Source organism: Nesoenas mayeri, assembly GCF_963082525.1.
Source record: "Nesoenas mayeri genome assembly, chromosome: 5".
In the NCBI taxonomy this organism is placed as follows: domain Eukaryota; kingdom Metazoa; phylum Chordata; class Aves; order Columbiformes; family Columbidae; genus Nesoenas; species Nesoenas mayeri.
This window is the reverse complement of record NC_137548.1, coordinates 36207066-36231790: the sequence shown is the minus strand read 5'-3', so window position 1 is coordinate 36231790 and position 24725 is coordinate 36207066. Positions and strand designations below refer to the sequence as shown.

Here is a 24725-nt window from a genome sequence, read left to right as displayed (position 1 = left end):
CTCACTCAGTAGAGTTGGGCAGGATCCTGTGAAGCACAGGTTCGCTCCCCATCACAGGTATCCAGTTGGGAAGTGCAGGGTAGGAACATGCTACAGCTTCTTATGGTTTCCTCCCAGAGTAACTTGCATAAGGCAAACCACACACTCCCACCTTTAAACAACACATACAGTACAGAGCCAGAAGATACAAAAGACTCACTGAAAGAGCAGCACAGGCACCACAGGATGGTTTTCCTGTAGCCTGTATTGTATATGCCTATTTTACTTCAAAAGGTACAAAACAGAGGGTAGAGTTACCTCAGCTGGTATGTTCTTGAACTCATTTAGACAGTTTAGGATAATGTTATCTCCATCATTTTTTGCTGCAACTCCAGACTCATTGACACACTTGAGGAGCTGCCGGATCTCACTGTACTTCTGCTGCTTCACCAGCTGCTTGGCCACTTTGCTGTACACTTCTGTAGCCTCCAGCTGGAAGTCCTAGAGGTAGTTGGAACATCAGAGCAGCATGTTGAATGTTCTCTGCAGGTTTTCTCACAGGGGATCTACACAACTGAGACAATCTCTCCTAAGGACAAAATATCACACCATGCTCCAAAAAGTCAAAGCTGTTTTAGGGGTCTCTGATTTTCTAGTCTCCACTGCTCAGGGCTGGATTAAAGGTTTTCTATAATCAGACTGGTAAAATTCAATTTTGCTCAAGAACAAGAGCACAGTTACTGCCTCCTTTTCAGGGGTGGCAAAAAAATAAGTTTTATTTCTTCCCGCAAAAGAACTTGCCTAGATCCTGTCCTGATTTTGTTTGTGAGGGGGTAACAGAGAGCATCTGCCACAGTGTATTGTCGCCTTGCAATTAAACCTTGACAGATCCCTACCCATCTCTCCCTCACTTATCAGGCTTCCACTACATTCCTCCAGCCACCCCACCATCTGTCACCCTTTTGTGTACCCTGAGAAACAAGAGGCAACTCACCATCGTACACCTCCCATACAAAGGAAGAGATGATGAAAGCTGTGGACTGATCCTGCCATTAACAAGGCAAGAAAAGGAAAAAGGAAAAGGAAGGAAACAGAAGTGATGCCAGCCAGCTGGATGCACTGCTCCATTTTTATTGGGTGGTAGTGACTGATGTTGCTGCTAAAACGTACTATTTTTCTAAGGTTCTCCGTCTCACTGAAAACAGGCTATCTGCCTTGTACATCCTGATCTGAGACAAGAAGCAGGGCCTGCCACTTCCACAAATACTCATTCAGTGTGCCAGCTCTGTCCAGAAGTGGCCCTGCTATACCTCCTGTCCCAGACAGGAAGCAACTGCAAACTGCACTGTTTGATGCAGTATCATCCCTAGAGGTGTTTAAAATAAGCACAGATGAGGTTCCTAGGGACACAGTTTAGTGATAGTGTTAGGTTTGCAGTTTGACTTGGTCTTGAGGGTCTTTTGCAACCAAAATGATTCTATGATTTTATGATCTTTTAGCAGCTCCTAATATATGGACAACAAACACACAAGGAAGTTTGAAGGCTCATGAGCGATGCTGACTGGTAAGCACCTCAGGTCCTACTAAAACAGGAGGAAGAAGAGGTCCCAAGAGACAGTTTCCAGTTAATTAGCTTTGCTCTTTCAGCCAGGAGAATAGTTCAGAGACAGCCTTGGACTTATTTACGCACTGTCTTTGCATGGCTATCGTGAACTGCAGAGCGCCACCAAGTCAGAGCTCTCTGCTCACAACTCTGGCAAACCACAGTCACAGATAAGTCACTGAGCAGGGTGCACAGCAAAGGAAAAGCTGTACTTAATTCCCTTCTAGGATCCAATTAATTTGGAAGTGTCCTACTGAAACAGCATCTTAATTTCCTTACCGAGCTTCCTCCAAATACATGGATATTTAAGACCTGAACAAATTACTTTTGTCACAAGAGGGTTTTCTTTTGGGGGATTAAAAGACGTTTTGAAAAGAAAAAAAAAAAACAAACCACAAACTTTTGCTTAAACAATTGCTGCTTGCAGGAGTTACTTTTATAATAATAGTGCTTGTTAAATCGAGGTTTTACATACCTGAAGGACTCTAAATGCAATCCCAAACCCCTCCTCAATGTTTTTGCCTTCCAACATCACCTGAAAAGAGAGGCATAGACAAGCTCAGGGATGCACATTCATTTTCCATTACATACAGTTAAAAAATAATGCATTTCCAGATTTTGCTCAGAGGCCAAAACCCAATGTGTTACTTCAACAGGAAACAGCACCACTCCAACAAGTAGAGCAAATATAGAGTCTGTTGTCACACACTGATTCCCTGTGGAACATCAGGCAAGTTACAGATGGAGCTGAGCTGACGTGAAGAAGGATTAGAATAACAGTAGTATTTGCCTTGCTTCAAAACAAAGCACGCACAGTCAAAAGGCATGTTACTGTTTGTATTTGGGATCCTCTACATCTTAAAATTTGAACTTTGATTAGAGGAGATCCAACCTCTCCTGTGTTCTCTGAGGAGAAACTTTATTTTTCATAAACGGCAGGTTCCATACATACACAAGCAACCTGCCCATGAAAAATACAAGATGCTGCTCCAATCATTAAATGTTCCAACCTGTATATCAAGTTAGCATTGTTGAAGAAAAACAGAGCTGTATTTGAAATAGTGATAAATACCTTGCAAGCAACATCCATTTTCATGTTATTGTTTCCGAAGAGTGTGGGCAAGGAGGAATCGGTCATTTGAGAGGTTCCTGAGCTTTCACATCGATGCAGGAACTTTGTTACTTCCATCTGCAGATCAACTGTATTGATGTGCCTGACAGAGGAAAAATTCTGACTATTTTGAAACAGTGTCAATTATTGTTTGTATAAACTTACTCATTTCTTGAACATGTTTCAGAATACGACGTATTTCCAAAAAACAATTATTTTGGTTACTTTTTGACTATCTTTTGTGTAGACAAGTCCACAGCAACGAGATAATTTTCAGATCTGTGCACTTAACATGGATCAGAAGCTGAGGGTGAGCACTTGTTCACATTATTTCAAAGAAGTGATCTAGAGAATCTGGATCCCAAATAAATACCTGCTCCCTCTTTTCCACCTCCTCACATGCACTCCCCCCCCACATTTGAGTCTAGCCTAAAAAAAAAAGGAGGAAAAAACCCTAAGAAAACCAAGATATAAAAGCCCAACTACAAGAGAGATCTGGCTAAATTTGCACTTCAACTTTTGAATACAGGGATTCAGTTACATCTGGCACCTATATCTTGTACACAGTTGAATGTCATGAGTTAACCCTGGTAGGCAGATAAGCATCACAAAACTGTTTGCTTCGTGGAGAGGAGAGGAAAGGAAGAATAAAAGCAAGAAAACTGGTGGATTGATGTATATCTGTCTATGCACTGCAGCATTTTTGTTTGTTTTTTAAATTAAAGGATGGTAGATGATACAAAGACTGATATTTTTATTAGGAATAATTGCTCATCTCCTGGGTTGGGTTGTTGAGGGAAAAGGTAATGGGAATCCTATAATTGCAACTACATAAAAGTCAGCTAGCACAGCTAGCAAGTGTTAGCTAAAGTCAACTTAAACACAACCACTGGGAAAAAAAAAAATCCTGGAATTTCCCCTTTCCTATAACTTAGCTTCTTGTTTACAGATACCTCGACACATCCGTAGCAGACATTTTCTTCCGAAAAGTGAATGCCATTTTTTTCCTTCCCGAACTTCTTGAGACCTCCTGCAGATAGACTTTGAGATGGTCCTTGATCTTTAGAAGCCATGTCTGTTTGCCTCCCAGTTCCGTGTAAGACTTCGCTCCATGTGTGAAAAATCTAATGCAGGTCATGGCAGCACGAACGTGATCCTGGGAAAAATATTCTGAACACTAAGATGGACCAAAGTGCCCCACCTTCACTAATTGTTGTCTCTACTGAAGTGCTCCCATAAAGCAGGCAATGTTCTGTTTTCTTTAAAGCAGTAGTTAAGCTACTGCAATGTGTCAAATCAATGACAAACAGAGGGTCAGCTTCAGTCAGGCTCAGGCCTTCCCGTCTTTTAGCATTGGAAAGTAGCAAAAATATACTTGTCCATCATGCAGATTTATACCAAAGCACATAACCAAAAGTCTGACAGTATTTAACATTTCACTGAAAGAGATGGCACTGACCCTCATCTTACCTTCATGAACTGTTGCAGCTCATACAGAATATGGTAGTAGTTCTTCCTCTGCAAGTATTTGCAGGTTGCAATCAAGTAGACTCCCCAGCTTTCCAATCCTGGATCAATGGTTTCCAGCAAGTTCTCCAACATATGCAGTTTTCCCCTTTCATAACTTGGAACGAAGATCCCTTCAATGAACACTTCTGATGGCGATTCCTACACAGACATCAGAAAGGCAGCTTGAAGCAAAGCCACTGTGGCTTCTTGGTTTTCCTTATATAACATAAAGGAGTATTATGTGACAGAGGTAATGAAGTATAAATAAATAATTTAGGTTGGAAGGCATCTCCAGAGGTCGTTTAGTTCGAACCCCCACTCAAAGAATGGCTTCCAAGATAGGTCACGCTTCTCTGGGCCTGTCCAGTCAAGTTCTGAGCATGACCAGGTATGACAGCCTCTCTGGGATGCCGTTCCAATGTCTAAATATCCTCACTGCAAAAAAACTTTTCCTTATATCCAGCTGGCATTTCCCTTGCTCCAAATTGTGTTCACTATCTCTTACCCCTTTACTGTACATGTGTAAGATATGCCTGGCTCCATCTTCCTGACAATCACCCACTTGGTAGTTGAAAAGAGCACACAGATCTCCTTTTGCCTTCTCTCCTCCAAGCTGAAAAACCCTAGCTCTATCACTCTCCTCATATGTCATGTGCTTCAGGCCCCTCGCCACTTTGGTGGCCTTCCATTAGACTTGCTCCCCTTTGACAAAGTCTGTTTTCTCCTAGAGAACCCCAAACTGGGCACAGTAGTTCAGATGAAACCTCACAAGTAGTGAGGTGAGGGGGATATTTCCTTCACTTGACCTCCTGACTGTGGTCTTGCAAATGCAGCCTCACATATTAACATTACTAGGGGAAGGAGCATGTGGAAAAACATGGCCTGCATAAATGTTTTAAAGATATGATATGGAATCTATCCTTTTTAATCTCAGAATAAGTTACAAGCTACGAAGCCTGTACACATAAAATGTTTCCAAACAACCAACTGCAAAATGTTTCATCAAAAGCCCAGTACCTTACAGCTTTAATGTAACAAACCTTTCTCTCTAGTTTGCATGATCGCTGCCAACCTCCTTGTCCAAAACTTCCACATCAAATTGTTTATCTAGACTATTTTCAAAGTCTGTACTTTACCAGTGAAATTATTTCACTAACATTGCAAAAATATGCAACTTTTCTTTACAGGCAAACTTAAACTAATATAAATTTGCTTTTCAAATGTGTCCTTTAATATGCAGAAGAGTATATGAGCTTAAAATTATTGATACAATGAGAAAGCAGAGCTGATAAGTCAAATTTTGATTAATAAAGGCTGAAGACAGTGGAATTCGATGTTTCAAGCTGTATATTCTCAATAAGAATTACTTCAAATAATAATAAAAATAATCAGTAAATCAAACACAAGCACAGAAACTTAAAAAAAAAAAAAAAAAAATAAAACCCCCCACACTTATAAGCTTTCAAGCTGGTGAGATGTAATGGCTTCACATCTCCTCCACATCTCTTAAGAAGCACCCTTAATGAATCAGTGAGAACCTTGTTGGAATAATTTCTAGGTTTAATTGTAATTTAGCACCAAAAGAACTGTTTTCTCCAGACGTTCTTAAGCCCTCCTATATTATACAGTTCTCCTAAAGAAGAACTGGAAACCACGTTTTGGCTTCCCTAAATTTCTGTCCTCTGGGACATGATCCTGTACTCCCTTATATGCTTAATGGTTACAGAAGTGCAAACACGTGTGTCTTACTCAAACAAGAGACAGAGCCGCTGGGATAAAGTGTCTGGTGTTACCAGCATGTTGGAATTCAAAATTTTCATTCTCTCTTCTGAACTGTATGACTACAGTCCTAGGATTTCAGCTTGGTAGAAAAAAAGACAAAGTAGTGTTGATGCAGGACCTCTACCAAAAAAAAATAAAACACTTCCTACTTTCTAGAAGTCACTGTTTCAACACAATGGGGAAGAAAGATTAAATAGAACATGTAAAGATCTAAGTTATTTTTTCATGTTGCTGAAATCTTGTCAGTCACTGGACAGTTCATACAACAACATTTAGGACCTCAGAAAACTCCTGTGCAGGAAAACACGCAGAATGCTGCATGATGCTCATTACCACCTTAGACTGGCCTTGAAGTCCGCTTAGCTACTTTTCCAATTCCAATTTAGGTGATGGCAAATTAGATTACTCACCTTATTTAACAAGTGAAGCAGTGCTTCTCTCATACAGTCATGCCTCATGTAAAAGCTTATTATTGCCAGATTAGTGCCATAAGTATGTAAGTAGAACAAGCACTCCTGATAGTAGCTGTTGTGTTGAATCTTCCCCTCGCACATCATCTCCAGAGACAGACTTCTTGTTCTCAGTGTTGCTTCAAGTTCCCTCAATGTGGCAAAGTAATCATCATCCTGCCGTCAAAACAAAGAATCAATCATAGGTGATGGGGAAGAAGAAAACTTTTTTTTGTTAGATCTGGTCACTCAGCCCTGAAGCATTTCTGTAACTGTTGTTTTTAAAACAGGTACAGCTTTACAGGGATGAGAATCCAGTAATGCTTTTTATAAACACTAGATTGGAACCCTGCTATCAGCACAGGTGGTGAACACTGCTATAACTAGCAAGGCTGTTTCCAGGGACAGACAGTAGGCTTATTTATTTAAACACAATACCATTGTTAACAGCTACTTCAATAACCTAGTCCAAACAGGCTTTTTTATTCTCCTAAACATATACTAAGAGGTCTTTCATCATTATGATTCTGCAGTTACTTAGTACTAGAAGTCTTCTTTCAGTATCTTATCAGAACTTCCAGAGCTAATCTCAAATCACATAATAAAGCTTTTTGACAACAAAAGAAGAGTGGAAGAGCATTTGTAAATTCTCCCTTAAATTCCTGAAAAGTTATCAGTTTCAGTAGAAAAATGGTGTCACCACAGCATCATAACATATTGTTGGGGTCTAGTTTAGTTTCCTCAGACTGTAGTAATAACATGTTAACCAGTACAGCTTCTTTCCCCTCCACTAAGTATGCCCCAAATTCTATAAAATCCTATGATCTGGCTCTCAGCTGTACTGAAACAGCTAATGAATTTCTTAACAATATTCAGTTTGCAATACGCAATCATGACAAAAGGAAGAAAAAAACTAATGTCTGATATTGTAACATGCATTGCTATAAGATGTATACTGAAACATCAATACTTGGCTTTGCTATAGCCATTCAGAGCAGAAAGAAGCCTCTTACCGCAATGAGCATGGGCTTCACTGTGGACTCCAGGTACTGTATCACATCCTGGACCAGCCTTGAACCATGGTTCAGCTGGTTCAGATCCACAGGTGGCTTTAAGCATCGGTTAAACTTCTCTCTTGCTGAACTTAAATTTCCAGCTTTAAGGCAAGCCATGCCCCAGGCATGCCACGCTCCACCAGGATCCAACCCAGATTTTGTAGAAATCTAAATTAAAAATTGTTTGTTAATATTGCAACAGTCCCAGTACAGAAAACGGGAAAACTGGCTTGTCACACAGTCTGTGATTGTGATCTTTCACTTCCTAGAGTACATTTTGCATTAAATCAAAACACAACCCCCCCCATATTGATTATGTTAGTATTACTGGCACAAAATGCCAACTACCAAAACACCCATAATCTTCAAATGTGGAAGTATCATTTACTGTGCAAGTTTAAGCAACTATTTATCTGGGAAATTTCAGTTCAGCAGTTCTAAAACTCAGGACATTTTCACATCCGCTTTTCTAAAGCAGCTGATTTTTAAACAGCAGAATTCATCAGGTTTGCGGTTTTAAAAAAAGCAACTGAAGACGCTTCACAAATCTCCAGGAAATTATTTATTTCACATAATTTTGCTGATCAATTTTATTCCTTATTTTCTTCAGATGACCAGCTCCCTTTAAACATGAATCATTTTTATTCAAATAGGTCATCTATTCCTGCTGGTTATTACCTCTTAAAAATCCCAATCCTGTTTTTAGTGTCATAATCCTGTTCTTAACAAACCGCAATGCCATAAAACAGAAGCTTATGAAATCCCGGCAGCAAGAGGAAGACAGAAAATTATAAACCCCACCAGATGAGCTCTGACAGATAGATTTGCCACCACTGCTGATTTCCAAGTAAACACTTGGGAAAGGTGCCTTACTAATGTCTGCTGTGGAATTGTAGACAAATAAAATCAAACATACAGGCTTCCAAATAAGTCCTGCCACAAAGGATGTCTCAGTCTTTCTACCACATGCAAGGTTCCTCCATTTAAATGAATTTCTTGCAGTTAGTCCATCCCAATTTTAATTGCACCAGGAAACAAGGCCCCTATGTTTCCCTTAAAAAAAACAACTACAGAAGCATTACTAGCACTGACATCCCTTCACTGTCATTACCTCTATGGCTAGTTGATAGTACTCTGCTTCTAGAAGCCGATTTCTTAATCTTGTTACTGCTGCAGGAAGAAGAATCTGATCCAAAGATGGTATTGGACGGTAGGCAGCAGCAACCAAAATATTCAACACATCCACTTTGCTGATGTAGCTAGGGGAAAACAAAGAGGTTAAACAAATACATACACTTCCACTACTATTGTACACTTAAAGAACCTTATTTGGAAGACAACTCTTAGAACAGTCATCCCTAATCACCTAGTTTCTCTATCCATCATGCTATCCTATTCGGACTATTTTTTATTGTTTTGTTTTGTTTTCCACATTCAGTGGAATGCTGGCAGCCACTGACTGCAGACACCAGCTATATGTTACCAAATCAAAATAATACATGTGAAATTTATATATTACATCTGCTACATCAAGCTCTGTAGGACAAAACTTGAGGAAAGTGTAAAATGGCACTTTCTTAAAGTGCAGGTTTGAACACCTATAGTGAAATACATACTGAAAGCAGATACAAAATATCATAAGTAAAATATTTACCCCAGTCTTTGTGAATTATTTCTCCCTACTCTGAAAATTTTCTCAGCAATTATTAGTCATTTTATTTGAAATTTTACTATTTGAACTCTTACATTATGAACTTCTCTTCTTGTTTAAAATGTCCACAGTACAATCACAAAACAAGCTTCCCTCCCTCCACTTCCCAGTCAAAAAGGTTGATGGTCTCCACAAAACCTCAATACATCCTAGTGAACATGTGATAAATCACCTGTCACAGAGAGCTAGATCCTGGCTCCTTCCAGCTTTTACAAACATCATTTTGGCACTGAAGAGCAATTGTTTCATGATGTCCATAAGGAGACCAGCATCCACCTCAGGATTAGTGAGCCCTTGGGACAACTTACAGCAGTGTTCTATCAGCTGGTGGCCACACGCGATGCTATCGCTGTGCAGGCTGAGGATGGCAATACACAAGGAAGAGCTAGGAGCCTGACAATTTGAGGAAAAACAGACAAACATGGGTATTGAGATAGTTCTCCAGGGAACTAGTTATATTGGAGTATATTTCCCCAGGCCTCACCTGTTCATAATAAAATTCACTGCGTACAATTTCATTCTCCTCTTCATTCAGGGAAAAAATCCATTCAAGCTCCGTTGCCTTGGGCATTCGCACCACTGTGGAATACTCATTATTAGAAGATTCTGCAGCCAAAAAGAAAACAGCAGGCAGAATAATTATACAAGCAGCAACAAAGCCGTCTAAGGACACATAATGCAGAGGATTCCTATGCTCTCATAGAAGTGTCATCTGTAATCCTCTCATTGTGCCATTTCCTGACAGTATCACACATCCAGCACACAGATTACAGAAGGATTTCCATTCCTCAGCAGGCTGCTAAATTGGACTTAAACTTGCTCTCACTGCTACCAACAAGCTGTCACCAAAAACTGGCTCCAGTAACACGTCTTCAAATGATTATCCAACTCTTACCCTACTGGACACCAAGTACAGCAATGTCCCCACTTTAGCCTTCCCTCAGGCAAATTATTAAATATTTCTGGGCAAGAGGCATGTGGAAATACAAGACCTGTGGGTTACAGCTAAAAAGGTAACTGAAGAGCCAGTTGTAAAAGAAAGGGTAAACTGACTGAACTGCCTGTGTTCGTCTTGTTTTTAGAATACAAGCTATCGGAACATACAGCCCAGCAGCTTCAAGACAAAACAGAAAATGAGTTAACTCTCTACGTTAAGTTTTCATATAAAATAATACTGCAGAAAATTGGAGTTTTGATCAAATTATTAAAGAAATTTCATTTCTGTGAAAAGTCTTTCTTTCCTCCGGATTCCTCTGATGTTTAAGTTTGCGATTGTGGTTGCTGGCATAAAAACAATGGCCAATCTCACAATGCTAAAAGACTGAGAATAATGCTAATTTTCTACTCTTTCCCCTGATCAACTTCCTCTTCTCCCTAGAAAAACTTAAAAAAAAAAAGTCTCAAAATTCACTGTTCTACATTTCACTGAAGGACTGTTAAGATTATTGAGTAAAACTAAAACTGTCGGGTGAATAAAAAAAAAAAAAAAGAAAAACACTATTTCTAAATTGAACTGGGAACTGGAATAATTACAATAAACCAGGCTTGAAGACATTTGATAAGCCTTCTTCACAGTCTCACCAGATAAGTTAGTAAAGCAGAATAAAACACTTTCCCTCTTAAATCTGAGGATTTCTATACTGTTCTTATTCACTCCTGCTGAATGAATCTTATGTGCTCAGTGGTGTGTAGCAGGCAAAGTGAAAGATCTAATCAGAAGCAGCAGCTCAGAAACTGCCTTTCAGCTGTTTCAGTCTTGGAACAAATGTAGCAGTAAAGCAAACAAAAAACAAAAACAGAAGGGCAAATTTTGCACCATGTTTCACATTACTGCTATAAACACTTCAAATAACTATGTTTTGGTCTGCTGGAATTCCACATCAGTGTAGGAAAATTTTGCAGAATCGCCAAACTAAGCAACAAACAGTAAATGCCTTCTGAGGAAAAATGGCAGAGAAAAAAACCCATCAACTAAATCTTGTTATTATTCCTGAAGTGTTATGATATTAGATGTGTAAATTGAGGCACCGAAATTACTAGTAACACAACCAGAAAAAGACAGGGAACTCAAGACACAATGAGACCCATGAGAGGGGCCTCATCCTGTGCTACCCCCCCAGCACAGGGTATCAAACAGCCCAGCACACTGCAGTGCTACTCAGAGTTTTACTATCATGGTTTGAAAAAAGAGGATCACTACACTCAGCGCAGCTCTGCAGCGGGCTAATTAATTCCTAATCATACCACAGCCTCTCACTGTGCAAAGTGCATTCTCCAAGTGTTATTTTTCAGTTCCTTCCTTTAATCTCCATCCAGTACATTCAATATTGGCTCAGACATCTCTCCTAAATCTCAGCTTCCATTCACCGAAGTCTGGAATGTTCAATTTCAGCCTGCACATGCAAAAACTATCCATGATATTTTGTAACCGAAGTTTTGATCATCATTCCACTTCAACCAGATGTATCAGGTTCCTATCTCTAACTCTGCTGCTAATCAGGCACTTTAAAAATATATATATATAAATAAAAATCAAAGTTGAACATTACCCCATTCCTTACCTTCCACTTGGTCCTGAACTTCTTTTCTGCTGTAATAAAATGACAGAAAGAAACATCATGCCTATGCAAGTAGAGCAGGGAAAACATTGTTTTAAAAGAGAGATCAATATGGCTAACCTTTTCAGAACACCGTCTTGTAAAAATCTAACATCTCCCCTCCCTTCTCTCTCTCACCCGTTGCCCTGGCCCTACACAAAAACTGTCTGGAAATCTAAGACCTTGCCTCTGCATTGTTGTATTTCAACTACGCTACATAATTAGTTCTTATAACTTTCTCTAGGAGTAGTATTGTTGCACACATCATACAAAAGCAGATGCTGAGAACAAGAACTGCCCAGTATCAGAATACATCAGAGCTAAAAACAAGTTTTAGGTATCCAGGTCTCTGTAATTAAGATTCATTTGGTTTTGACACACAAATAGGGCAAGTATAAAAAAAACCAAACCAAACAAACAAAACCGACATCATCAAAATCAACAAAAAAACCCCACCAGACACTTAAGCAATTAAAATGTGACAAGTGTCATTCAAGCTCACTGCTAGGTTCTGCTGGCCTAATCTGGCAACTCTTCTGACGCAAACTGGTTCAGCTAGAGGTGACTGCTTGTTTTTGCAGAGGTTCCTTTTCAGATCTGCACAGTATTCCTTTTTCCCTGCCACAGCAGATAGTGCTATCTACAGGCTTGCTAGGAAAACAGGAAATGCAGCTGCAAGTGCAGCTGAAGAGAGTGAGCTTTGCTCTCCGTGACCCTGTCGAGCCTGTTGATACTGCCACAGCTGACACTGCTATCAGCAGGCTCGACAGGGTCACGGAGAGCAAAACCCACTCTTTTCAGCTGCACTTTTCACCTGCTTGCCTAACATACACATAACAAATTTCAGTCCAATTCTCAGCTTAAAGCAATGACATCATGAAAATCTGTCATGGCAGCTGTCCCTTTTATCAGGCCAATTTCAAAACCTATCTAATCATGAATTTGCTTTTAAATCCCCAAGTGTTCAGGAAGTTGTAATCAAGGGATTATGGAATAACATTAGAACACTGATATGTTCAGCAGAGCCAGTCAACATGTGACGTTAACCTAGGAGCAGAGTAAACTGCAAGAAACTCTGTCACACTGTAGTGGTTTGTGCTGATTACATTTTGCATCAAAGCAGTCAATTCTTAAGTTTGATGATCAATTGATGCTTAAAGACTACAAGACTTTGTTGCCTCGCTCTCCAGTTTTGTTTCTAATATGAGAAGTAAACTGAGGCATAATGAACATCCCCACATCTATTAAACCTGAAAATTCCAACAGCTGAAGCAAAAAAAGCCGATTTTATTATCCAGACAAACCCAAAAGCTTATTTCTTTCTCATTTCATCCATGTACTCTGCTGTGTACATGAAACTGAGAAGAACTACAATGGAAGGACTTACGTGCTTCTGTCTTGTACCAAGCCAGGCACATGGTCTCTGTTGTAGTAGCTATAGCACTGATCACATACCCGAGACAGATTTTCTCTGCAAGCTTCTACTGCCATTTTCTTGGTGGAGCAAGAGCTGCACACCAGCCTGCCACAGCGCCTGCAGTGATGGCGCCTGTTAAACTAAGCAAAAGAGGTCACAGATGAGCAACAGAAAGAATTTACTAAAATCGCCTCCTATATCTGCCTCTACTCATGACTGAACTTGCTCCATTTGAAGAGAGGAAATCTGTGCATGATAAGGCTTTGCAGAACTATACAATGATTGATTCTCACTGTCATCGTTCCCTTCGGGATAGGGCATGGTAAAGAAAAACAAAACCAAACAAAACAAAACCAAGAGGCAGGTAGATAAACCATGGTTGCTGCAGCCTTGGCCTTTCCACTATTTAAATTGTCTCCCATTTTGATCACAGAGCTAATTAGATCATCTCTTGGAAAAGTGAGAAGCTGTTAGACTGTCTTTCTGACACCATCTTAATGATCTGCAAATTCAAAAGCAACAGATACTTCAAAAAACCACTACAGTTTCTAAGCAACAGAAGATAGACTGCCAGCACACCTGCAAAACTCAAAATTAATCTTCTCCCTTAAAGCACCAATGCAGTTGCTCAAGTACTCTACGAAACAACAGGTTTCAGAGAAGTGTAACTAACAGCAAAAATCATGTTTTCTGTATTGGTAATCTGAACTACATGATGCTCATGTTATTTCTTGCCAGTGCAGTCAAGTAGACAGCCTTTTGAAATATTAATACTGCTATTATTACATATTTTTGAGATCTCATAGTTGTCTCCTCTCTGATGACCAGATTTCCTCTTTAGGTTCTATCACTTCACAGGACTCTGCAAGGAGCTGTTGCCAGTCTCCTTAACTACACTAAATAGAAACTAATGGTTAAATGTCAAAGGACTGGCAATCTTGTCAAGCCTACACTGATGCAGACAAACTTGCTAAAGTAGCTAGTGTCTCTTACGAAACCGACTGAGCAAGTGTTCATATTAAGGTCACAGTTCTAGGAACGTCTGTACTTCGTTTTTCCTCCTTACCATAGTAAAGCGTTCAGTTTTGCAAACCATACATAGCGTTTCAGTGTCATCAGGTATCCATTGCTGCTTTGGTGGTGGCTTCTCAGGAGGCACAAATTGCTGAGGAAACAAATTCTGCTGCAGACTTCTGTCTCTGGGACTTGCAGATATGTTGACACCTTAAGAAGAACCAGGCCAATAAAAACATAGAATGGAATTTCAGCTGTCCAATGGAGTCTTGAATACCAGAAAACACTACAGACTGTCTGGCTCACAAGACAACTACGATTATCTTTCAACGAGGTATGGTAGAATAACATTGTGTAAGGAATACATATATATATATATATACTTCAAGCTAAAATTGTAAGACTGTAATCTTATAGTACTTCAGTAATGGTAAGCAAGAGTACATAATTATTAATAGACCTTTATCATAACAATTAGAGATGTACAAGACAACTAGTCAACATCTGTTCGTGTATCATAAGCACAAATTTAGAGGAAGAAAAAAAAAATACTCTGGTATACCATAAAGCATAATCTTAAGGATACCTAGCGTTGACATTCCTGAAGATTGAGACTTTTCTTTCTTATCTCAGGAAATGTGTGGTATGGCTAGTAACAGCACACCCCTCCCTGTTCTAGTCCCCTTTACAATCTACTGTGTGGAAATCAGTTCAAAGAGGCAGCAGATTAATTCTTTGGCCTTCAGGATCTTTGAGCATGTCAATGAAACACACATTGAATCAAATTTACAGTACCAGATAGGCTTTTAGTTTATATGATGTGAGCCAATTACACTACAGGCTAATTAAAAAGTTCAACATGTCATTGCAGCCCTGCAAGTTACCTTCTGTGTACATGAATACTAAATTAAAAAATTTTAAAAAAAAATCTCCATTCCAATAAAGCTAACTCATTCTTATCCAAGTAGATACCGGATTGCCAAGGACCATTAGAGGCCAATGCATTCAAGTTTTGTAACAACATACAGATATTAATCTGACCATTATAAGAAAAACTGAAGAGCTACACAGCCAAAACCAAGATGCTGCTGTCACTGCATGTAGGCAGAACACAGAGAGTCTTCAGTTCAGGATACAGAACCAGAGAACAGTTTGGACACCCTAAAGTGTAGATCTGGGTAACACTGCACAGTTCTAGTGCAGGGCCATCATTTGCTGAGGTGTGAGTATATCTTTTGATAGTCATGCCCTGAGAGCACAGAATGTGCCTCACTCACAATATATCTTCCGTAAGGTCCATCTCTTGCATTAGAGGCTGAATGGAGCCTATTGAAGAATTTGTGGTTGTTTTTAACCCACAAATATTCTTCAGTTTTTTTGACTTAAATTATTTTGTTTCTATTTATTTCTGTTTGAGGACTGTGAGTGGAGCCTCTCAGACAACACAAGGTTGTTTGTTATTTCCTTTGGGTCACAGCGGTGATCCTAGAAAAAAAATAAATTCAAGAACCAAAAGAATGACCAAAAAAATAAAAGACAAATGAGATCCCTACTGTAAAACCAAAGTTAAGGTCCAAAAGAAAAAAAGTAAAAAATAAGAAGACAGGGAGAAGTACCACAGTGATGGGCTTCCAGACAAGCTCTGCCTATATACCCAGAGAGAGAGTACAGAAATAAGACACAGAAGGATTAACCTGCAGCACCATCAATCCCCTAGCGACCTAGCTGTGGCAGAGAGATCATTTTTTCCTGTCCTGTTTCCTGCAGTATGTTCAGGCTTGGTTTTTTTATGTAGGGTCTGGAAAGGTTTTGTTCTGATTTTTCAGACGTTTTGTAGATACCTACCAAAAATCAAAACAAAGCCATACATTTGTCCCCCTTTAAGTTTTCTTTTAATCGGGCCCAAAGCATCCAATAGTCGAGACCTACTAACCTGCATTAAATGCAACTCAAGTTACTATTAAGTGATGGGACACGCATACACAAGGTATAAACCAAATAAGAATAGGTTGAAAGAAAATGGCACCAACGTCTTAACATTACCAGTAAAGCTGACAGGAGATAATTCTGATGATCCCGATTTAGACAGTGCTTCACAATCCAGTACCTGATTGAGACTTTCTTGGATACGTGCCAGGGAACCTAGGAAAAAGGGAATAAAATAAAAATCAGAGAACAATACTGGCCATATATCTGCCTTGTGTTTATGAAGATTGGAAGAATCTATTCACAGGAGTATGTAAGAATGTCAGCACAAAACAGGACTAGCTATGTAACTACAAATTACTAGGTTTTCATGAAGATTAGTCCACAACAATTCATGCAAAACTATATAAAATCCTATTATCTAAAACACAGAGAAACAGATCTTTATCAAAGCAACGAACTACTGATGGGCACAGAAGTAACACAGCAGAGAGTAAGTATCAGATGCGAAAGCAATTAGTCTACACAAAATGCTCACAGCAAATATTAAATGCTTCACATCACAGTGGAAGGAACATCCTTGCAAAGTTATGGGTGGATCCTTTGGCAGGAAAATATAGGTAAGTCTGAGGCTTTTATGTTATCAAGAACTGCATCTTTAAACCATGAAATGAAGCCAACATCTGGAAACTGGCATGAAGCAAGAATAGGTATAGTAGGTATAAATAGATACAGATAGGTACACACACCATGCGCTTTTAATGCAGCCAAACAAAAGCACTGGACTTGATCTGCAGCACCCTCTGCTGCTCCAGTTCTAAAACCCTGAGAGAGCCAAATGCAGGAGAAGCAAAAACAACATGGATGAGAAGGGATTGGTAAACCAGAAATAAGAACTGTGCTGAGAATGTTAAATAGAACTACCAGTTTTTAAGTGTTTATATGAAAAAAGGAACAAGGCTCTGGTAGGAGGAAAGACTATGGAAGATTAAACTCCCATTCTATTTGGGGGAAGATACAGTTGGCTGCAGGTTTTAGAACTGTCAGTGACTTTAGTCAGTGACTTTGTGTTAAACTGGAATGAAATAAAATTGAAGAATATCACACAAGAACAGAGACCCCAAAAAGGAGCAGCAGAGGAAAGTCTGAGAAACTTTTGAACCTGTTGATCCTTGAGAACATTTATTTACAAGAAAGGCAAAGACTTTAAGAACATGTTCCAGGCTACATGTAGATTGGAGCACACATCTAAAAACGTGGCACAATTGGTGAAACGATTCCCAAGTGAAAAAACAGCATTCTCACGGACAGTCACCTGATCTCTTTTCTTTTAAAGCAAAAGGGAAGTTGAGTGCTTTTCCTGCATACTTGGAGAGCAAATTGTCAAGGTCTTCTACAGTAAACCCAATTTCCTGTACAGCTAAGAGTTGGTGCAGTGTCTGCACAGCGACAGCTACCCAGTCCACTTTCATATTCATGAGGAGCTGTTCCAGCATGAGCAGTGGCCTGGAGGAGAGGTGGTAGTAGTTAACACGGGAGAGCTCAGGCAGAGTCAGCAGCACCTAGCCACAAAGGAAAAAACGTATGTTAAAATTATACACCTTTAAGTCTGTGTTTCTGTGAGATTAAATGACAAGAAACTAGCACAGTAGCTTATGGAGAGAATGGAATAACATGTAGAGGCCAACAAATGGAGGTGGGACTTCTCAGACCTATTCCTACTTCTGTTACAGAGTTACTGAGTGGATTTGCAGAGATTACTTAAATTCCACTTTCCCATTCTATGAAACACTACCTCATTTCAGAGGCAGTCAAAGAGCAGAAAGCATTTTGTGACCCTATGACATATGTGTTGTAGCAGGGTAGAGCACATTCTCTTATTAAAATAAGCTTATAAAAAGAATATTAGCCCAATCCTTATCCTTCCATCAGTTGAGGAAATATTGAGAGGAGAAAATATGAGCAGTTCTTCTGAAGATGGATACTTAATACAGACACTTTCTAAATTCAATCCTATCTTCTAAAGGGACAAGTAAGGCAACAGGAAGCCTAGCAAAATACTGTTGTGACACACACTAGAGCAAGCTGCTATTTGTAGTCCTGCAACAAAATAGGTATTATCAAAAGCACTGCATTTTATCACAGTATCACAGTGTGTTTGGGATTGGAAGGGACCTCAAAATATCATCTAGTCCAATCCTTTCATACAATGCATTAGACTAAGGTAATCTACTGGTTAATGTGTCTATTCCCAGGCTGAACACAGAACTTATGTGATTTCTGTGGAGGCAATGGCCATCCAAAAAGAGGAGTGATACTGTCTAACTTGGTAAGGCATCTGGGAGAAATAGGCCATGTAAGTGTCAAAGACCACCACATAGGTGGGCATACGTAGGACACCTGTTGTTACTGACACGGAGAGCAAGTTGAGGATGTTTTCTTTTTCACTTGGGACAAAGATAGCAACTGGCCTGATAAACACCACAATTATATTTTATTCCACCCACATCCTCTTTTAGCCTGCGCATTCCTCCACTTCCTACAGCTCAAACACAAAATTGATCTGTTCATATTGGGAGCTACAACCACCTCACAATACAGGAACTCCAAAGATGCAGAAGAGAAGTTTTAATCCACCTCTAACTTTCCTTTGGATCCTGAGACTCAGGATCTTAGACCTGATATGGTGAGAATGCTCTGGTAAAATCTACAGGCCTTATATATATAATATATAATATATAATATATAATATATAATATATAATATATTATATATAATATATAATATATAATATATAATATATAATATATAATATATAATATATAATATATAATATATAATATATAATATATATGAGCTAACTGTCAGCAGAAGCACCACCAGACGGGGATTTATGACTCGTCTTTTTGCTCTGGTGTTTCAGTCTGTGCTGAACTCCAGGTCAGCGACTCTGACTTAACTTGGGTATCTGCACTATCCTGAAGTCAGAATATAATATTATATAATATTATATAATATATAATATAAAATTACTTACATAACTATATATTGCTACTAATCCCACAGCACAGCAGTTTTACTCACTTTTGATCCCATGTAGAGTGCCTGGATTTCATTACGGCGTGCTGTTGTCAGATTCATATAGAAGTGAGCTGTGAGGTAATCAGCTAAGAAGTGAGAGGCTGCCAAGTTTGGATGCTGGTCAAGGGCCTGTTCACTGATGGCAAGGCAAATACCAGGGTCTTCAATTCTTTGTAAAAGCTACACAAAACCAAAACACAGTGAATCCCTACTACATTCCTGAAAAAGCAGCCTTTGTAATGGGCACTCCATGACACATTATTGTCCTACAATGGTCAAGGAAGCAAATTAACTTGCATAGGTGTCTTACATATATAAGCATGATTTAGATAACCTATTTATAGACTACTCATCACCCATTTGCTCCATTTATTAATAAAAATATTTTTTAAATTAAAATAAGCAAAAAAGTAAGCAAGGAATGTGACAGAAGGCATACTGATCAGAAGTCTCTCCACTTTGCTTCCAGAGTATTTTTGAAGCTATGTAGTCTGAAAAAGCCTGCACTATATTTTACACTCTCTGTTATTTGCAAGAGCTCCGTAATTATTAAAACCAGAAGAAGTCACACTTCACTAATTTGAGCACTGAAGCACAACTGACCAATTCCTGGTTTTAGTTTCACTTCTGGCTCTTCTGCTTGAGTACCACAGAAATGCTTCATTATCATTTTTCAAATAAAAGCGCCTTGTATTTCCACATAAGTGACATTTATGCTATTAGGTTCAGCAACCAGACTGACAAGCTGGATTTTCACTTAAGCGAACAGGGGAGAGAGAAGCTCCTGAAAGCATATTTAAACAAATAGCATCTCTTAAGGGAGGAACCCTAAAGGCCAAGAAAATGCACATGAAGAAGGCAAAGAAACCAGTTCTCAAATTACCTGACCTAAAGACATAAGGCTGAAAGAATCTCACTATTACCTGCAACGCTTTTTCCATGTTTCCTGTCTCCAATAAGTGGAGAAGGTGCTCACGGTGCAGATTGATCAAGTCTTCTCTTGGGATAGGATACAAGTGTCCCCATTCCTCACACAACTCATAATCCTGAAGAATTGAAAAAAAGAGTAAAAATTTTTTTAAAAAAAGGACAAATAATAAACTCTACCCTCTCTGATACAGCTGTTTCTCCCAAAATTCTGATCAACTTCTCAAGAAATTCTGTAGCTTTGCCTACTCTCCCACATGCAAAAGGTAATTAATTACATTGACAAGGGATAGTCAATTTTGTCAGAGTCACAGCCTGCATTCAGAATACCTTCTCATTTCACAGTCAGTACGTTGGCTTTTTAGAGAGACACTTTTAAAGCCAAACAGATCTACAGTATTAGTACTTATATAATAACCAAGCCCGTATTATGCCAAAAGCCATGCTATTAACATCTTCAAAATTCTAAGAGAAAATAACAGGTTGTATCTCAGAGTAAGAGTTGTAACTTAAATTTAAGGATTATTAACTACACGTAAATCTTGACATTAAATACAGATCTGTATTTGTTTCTGTAGCACAGAACTGAGTAAAGCAATCCTTCCTAACAAAGTAATCTCCATTGATTGGTGTTTTAAGATGCTATTTCAACAAATTTATCCATTCAAAGTTTAATGCATTCTAATTCACCAAAATACACAAGATTATGCCTAACCTTCGCTTTCAGAACAATATTCATGACGGCCTGAGGGTCATCAGTGCAGGCTTTTTTCAGATCCTGCCAGTCATTCCACAATGGTTCATTTTGCATATTCAAAATCTGAAAAAGTTAAGATTAGGGTAGCACAAATCTTGAAAGCTTTATCTACAACAACCGTTAAGTCTAAGAAAGCAGCTGAGCTGATCATATCAAGAGATGCTTCATACAAAGAAAAAAGTCAAAAAGGAGACTCGAATAAAGCTGTGGCATTTTCTCAGAGGTATGAGTCTACAAAGCATGTTATAAGGGAAGGTTTTTAAAAGTCTAAATGGCAATAATTATGGATGAAAAAGTCCATGTATGTTGCAGACATTGCTGGCACTAACAGAGACAAATGAGCTAACTGTCAGCAGAAGCACCACCAGACGGGGATTTACGACTCGTCTTTTTGCTCTGTTTGGTGTTTCAGTCTGTGCTGAACTCCAGGTCAGTGACTCTGACTTAACTTGGGTATCTGCACTATCCTGAAGTCAGAAGAACTGACTGCAATACAAACATGCTTATTGAACCACTAGTTTGTACACTGTACCCAGGTACATCTACACCTCTCAAGCTTATATTGAACTGCCACAAAAAGCTTCCAGAGGCTCGAGCATTTGTATAGAATGGAAAAACAAATACTTTGCAAAAAAGCAACCTCACACCAATGTTTAGGTCTAATCATGCTGGCAGTCCTGAATGCTAATAGAAGCTTTGGAAAGTTATGACGGATGGAAGCAGAATGTTAATTGGATACTACAGCACTGAAATCACATTAACTGTTTTAGAGGAAAGACTTGAAACGCTATTACGATTGAAAAAGAACAAAGGGCTAAAACTTTTTCAAAGGGCAATTTTATTTGCTCCCTGCTGCCCATTTTGTCTTGCTGGTTACTTGAAGAATGACTTTATACCTTTTGATAAACCTGAAGTTCGTTCTTCCTGCTCTGCAGACTGGCTTTCAGTTCATCAGTTATGCCCAAATCAGAAATGCAATAAGCTAGGATTTCCAAACAGGCATCGAGGGGCCATTTGTCAAGACAGCGTAGGGCCAGCCTACTTCTCAATGTTGCATTTTTTACTGGGAACAAGTATTGCCAACCGTCCTTATCTGTGGAGGAAAGAAACCACTAGTTTGAAGTTCAGTTTGTGTAATTCAGACTATTAAAAATTAAAAAAAAAAAAAAATCTTCATCCTCACTGGATCACATCACGAAAAGAAACCTCACAGTGCTGAGAAATCTATGTAAGACTCTTCCCAAGCATCAGATTCTCAGGAAGTTAGCATGGGCTACTTATTATCTTTAGACTCCAAAAGGCACCTCCTTTTACAAGATACATCATCCCTCTATGACAATGACACTGCTGTAGGAGATGTTGCATTAACAGGATGAGGATTAACGTCTCCTGATGTATTCAGCTCTTCACATGGAAATAACACGGCAGATGCATTCCAGTTCTCTTGCACTAAATTGGTCAGGATTTGCACATTTGCAAAACAGAAACTACACCAAAAGAGAAAGCAAATTTAGGATGAAGGAAGAGAAGGGATCTGTTTCTGTCTTTGGATTTGCCCAAGGACCACTACTTTAGTTTCCAGCTCCTGTCTCAGGCTGTATTTTCCATTAAAATAAAGAAAAAAGAAAGATCAAGGGAAAAAAGCCTGACTTAATTGTTCTTACCTTCAGCAGCTGCACAGCTCAGCACAGCATCCTTCACATTTACCAGCTCCTCCACATCCTGACTGTACAGATCCAAGACCTTCAGAGCTCTGTCCCAATCCTTTGCAGCAAGGGCTTGTTCAAAGACTTCCATTAATACCTTAACAGCTGTGGTGGAATGCAGTCCTAGGAGAACCAGAGATATGTATGTCTTGCCAGAGAAGACAGTAGCCAAACTGCAACCTTCCTCTTGCTGATTCTGAAGTGGCTCAAACATAGCAAGAAGAAATCGCTCCAATATTGGGAACTCCTTCAACAATGCCTCACACTCCTTGGAAACCTGTTCCAAACCTAAAGGCACCTCCCGTTTGCCCCGAAATTCCATCCAAGATAGACTCGATTTGGGAACTTTCTGTATATTGGATGCACTTAGACATGCCACCGTGGCCATGAGCTTCGACTGAGACTTTAGGAAGTCCAGGGAGGAGGCAGTGAGTGTGTGCTGGCTTGAGTCATTCACAGAGGATGGAGCCTGAGTGGAGACGTTCTCAGAGGTCACCGCAGAATTGTGAATAGGTATTTCAACATCTGGCAGGCAGTGGCAGGCACACTGGTGTGCTAAGCTGCTGATGTTTGTCAGTAGAGACTTTGCCTGGAAGTTTTGCCTTGCACTGCATAAAGACAGGGGTTCACAGCAACAGTTAACAATAACTTGCTGCACATTCAAGTTCAACTCTTCTTTAGCCAAGAGAGAAGAAAGCCTGTAGGATTGAAAACAGAACCAGCTTACCCAGTATATATAAACGGTACTTTACAATCACATATTTTCATAAATCTTCCAAATGTTTTATGAACATAAGTCTCCTAATATTCTTCACAGGTACATATAGGGGAAGAGTACATATCCTGTGTTTACCCAGTATGAAAGGTGTATACAGCATGACACGGATAACTCAGAGCTAATGCTGCCGTTTCTTTAAAGAAAAGGAACTTTGTCCTCAAACATTGACTTTTACCTAAACGTGATGTACTAAAACGGTTCACCACTAATGCTCATCTTTTTAAGAACTACTTTGTCAAATCAGATACTCTCCATGCCAGCCTAATTTAGTAACTTGTGATGGAAGTACCTTAGATTATTCAGTTTACCTACTGACCAGGGCAAGAGCCATGCCCAGCTGTATTCTTAAGAAGCTCTACTGGTCTATTTTATTAGTAATACCTTTCAAAGCTGCAAGTCCACTGCTCTGAACTGTCACACATTCAGTTAAAAAAATCCACATGAATGCACTCTCTCTTCACAACATACAGTAATTGTTAAAAATATAGTGCCACAGATTTTCCTATAAAAAAAATCCTCAGGTTGCCAAAGAAACCACTGACTAAGCTCCTCCCTGCAGCATTAAGTGATCGGCTGGTGGGACACAGCAGGCTGTGCTACCTGTGCTAAGTAGCCAGAAAATCACTTAATCCTAACTGAGGTCCAAAGTCACCAACACCAAAATAACCTAGAGAAGTCTATAATCTGAAAAGCACCAACCTGTCAGGATGAACCTGTCTCTCAAACACAAGCTGGGAGAGCAGCTGAGATGGACTCTGCTGTAACAGTATGAAAGGGTTCGCCACTTTCACTTCTGCAGATACATCTTAAAAAAAAAAATCAGAACACATTTTATAATACAGACACATTAGCTAAATACACCATCCAAGTCTAATTTTATGAACACAAATTTTAAGAGCTTGAGTCTGAAACTTCTTCGACTAAATTCAGAGGTCCACATTCACATTAGTGTGATCAAATCCAGACTAAATTGCAGGGCATTTCTGATTATGATATGCTTCTCAAACTTGTCACCACTGGCTCATGTTTTACTGGACCTACTACCAAAACAAGTGGAGTGGGGAGTCTTTAGCCTCTAAGCGAGACCTAGGTTCAAACAGTTTAGCAACTCTACTACTTCAAACTTCCAGCAAAATGTGTATTTGTGGTGAGAGACTAAAAATGTGCAGTATTGGTTTCTGAGGAGTCTCTGGATGTAAATTAGTGAGCCCATGCTCTGTTCAAGTCAAAGTTGGCAAAAGCAGAGGGAGTTCACAGATATACAGCTACTTTTACAAAACCAGTGAATCCCTTGCCAGTATTGCTGAAAAGCCTTTGTGTCCA

At 39.3% G+C, this 24725-nt stretch overlaps 1 protein-coding gene across 4 annotated transcripts in view; it reads right to left on the bottom strand.

Annotated features, from left to right (window-relative positions):
- Positions 1 to 24725, bottom strand: part of ZFYVE26 (zinc finger FYVE-type containing 26) — a 52295-nt gene that overhangs the window by 4095 nt on the left and 23475 nt on the right. The window contains exons 20-40 of one of the 4 annotated variants that reach the window (XM_080345791.1): positions 24102 to 24207; positions 22583 to 23322; positions 21815 to 22011; positions 20877 to 20981; positions 20158 to 20280; positions 19238 to 19414; positions 17469 to 17715; positions 16335 to 16369; positions 14280 to 14437; positions 13184 to 13345; positions 11761 to 11789; positions 9684 to 9805; positions 9372 to 9592; positions 8600 to 8747; positions 7447 to 7656; positions 6395 to 6610; positions 4164 to 4361; positions 3647 to 3849; positions 2655 to 2796; positions 2058 to 2117; positions 298 to 480 (exon numbers count right to left, since the gene is read on the bottom strand). In XM_080345791.1, the coding sequence (XP_080201917.1) occupies positions 298 to 480; positions 2058 to 2117; positions 2655 to 2796; positions 3647 to 3849; positions 4164 to 4361; positions 6395 to 6610; positions 7447 to 7656; positions 8600 to 8747; positions 9372 to 9592; positions 9684 to 9805; positions 11761 to 11789; positions 13184 to 13345; positions 14280 to 14437; positions 16335 to 16369; positions 17469 to 17715; positions 19238 to 19414; positions 20158 to 20280; positions 20877 to 20981; positions 21815 to 22011; positions 22583 to 23322; positions 24102 to 24207 (3782 nt within the window). Of the gene's footprint in view, positions 1 to 297; positions 481 to 2057; positions 2118 to 2654; positions 2797 to 3646; positions 3850 to 4163; positions 4362 to 6394; positions 6611 to 7446; positions 7657 to 8599; positions 8748 to 9371; positions 9593 to 9683; positions 9806 to 11760; positions 11790 to 13183; positions 13354 to 14279; positions 14438 to 16270; positions 16370 to 17468; positions 17716 to 19237; positions 19415 to 20157; positions 20281 to 20876; positions 20982 to 21814; positions 22012 to 22582; positions 23323 to 24101; positions 24208 to 24725 lie in introns of all 4 variants that reach the window. The other 3 variants (XM_080345792.1, XM_080345790.1, XM_080345793.1) reach the window with 3 other exon arrangements.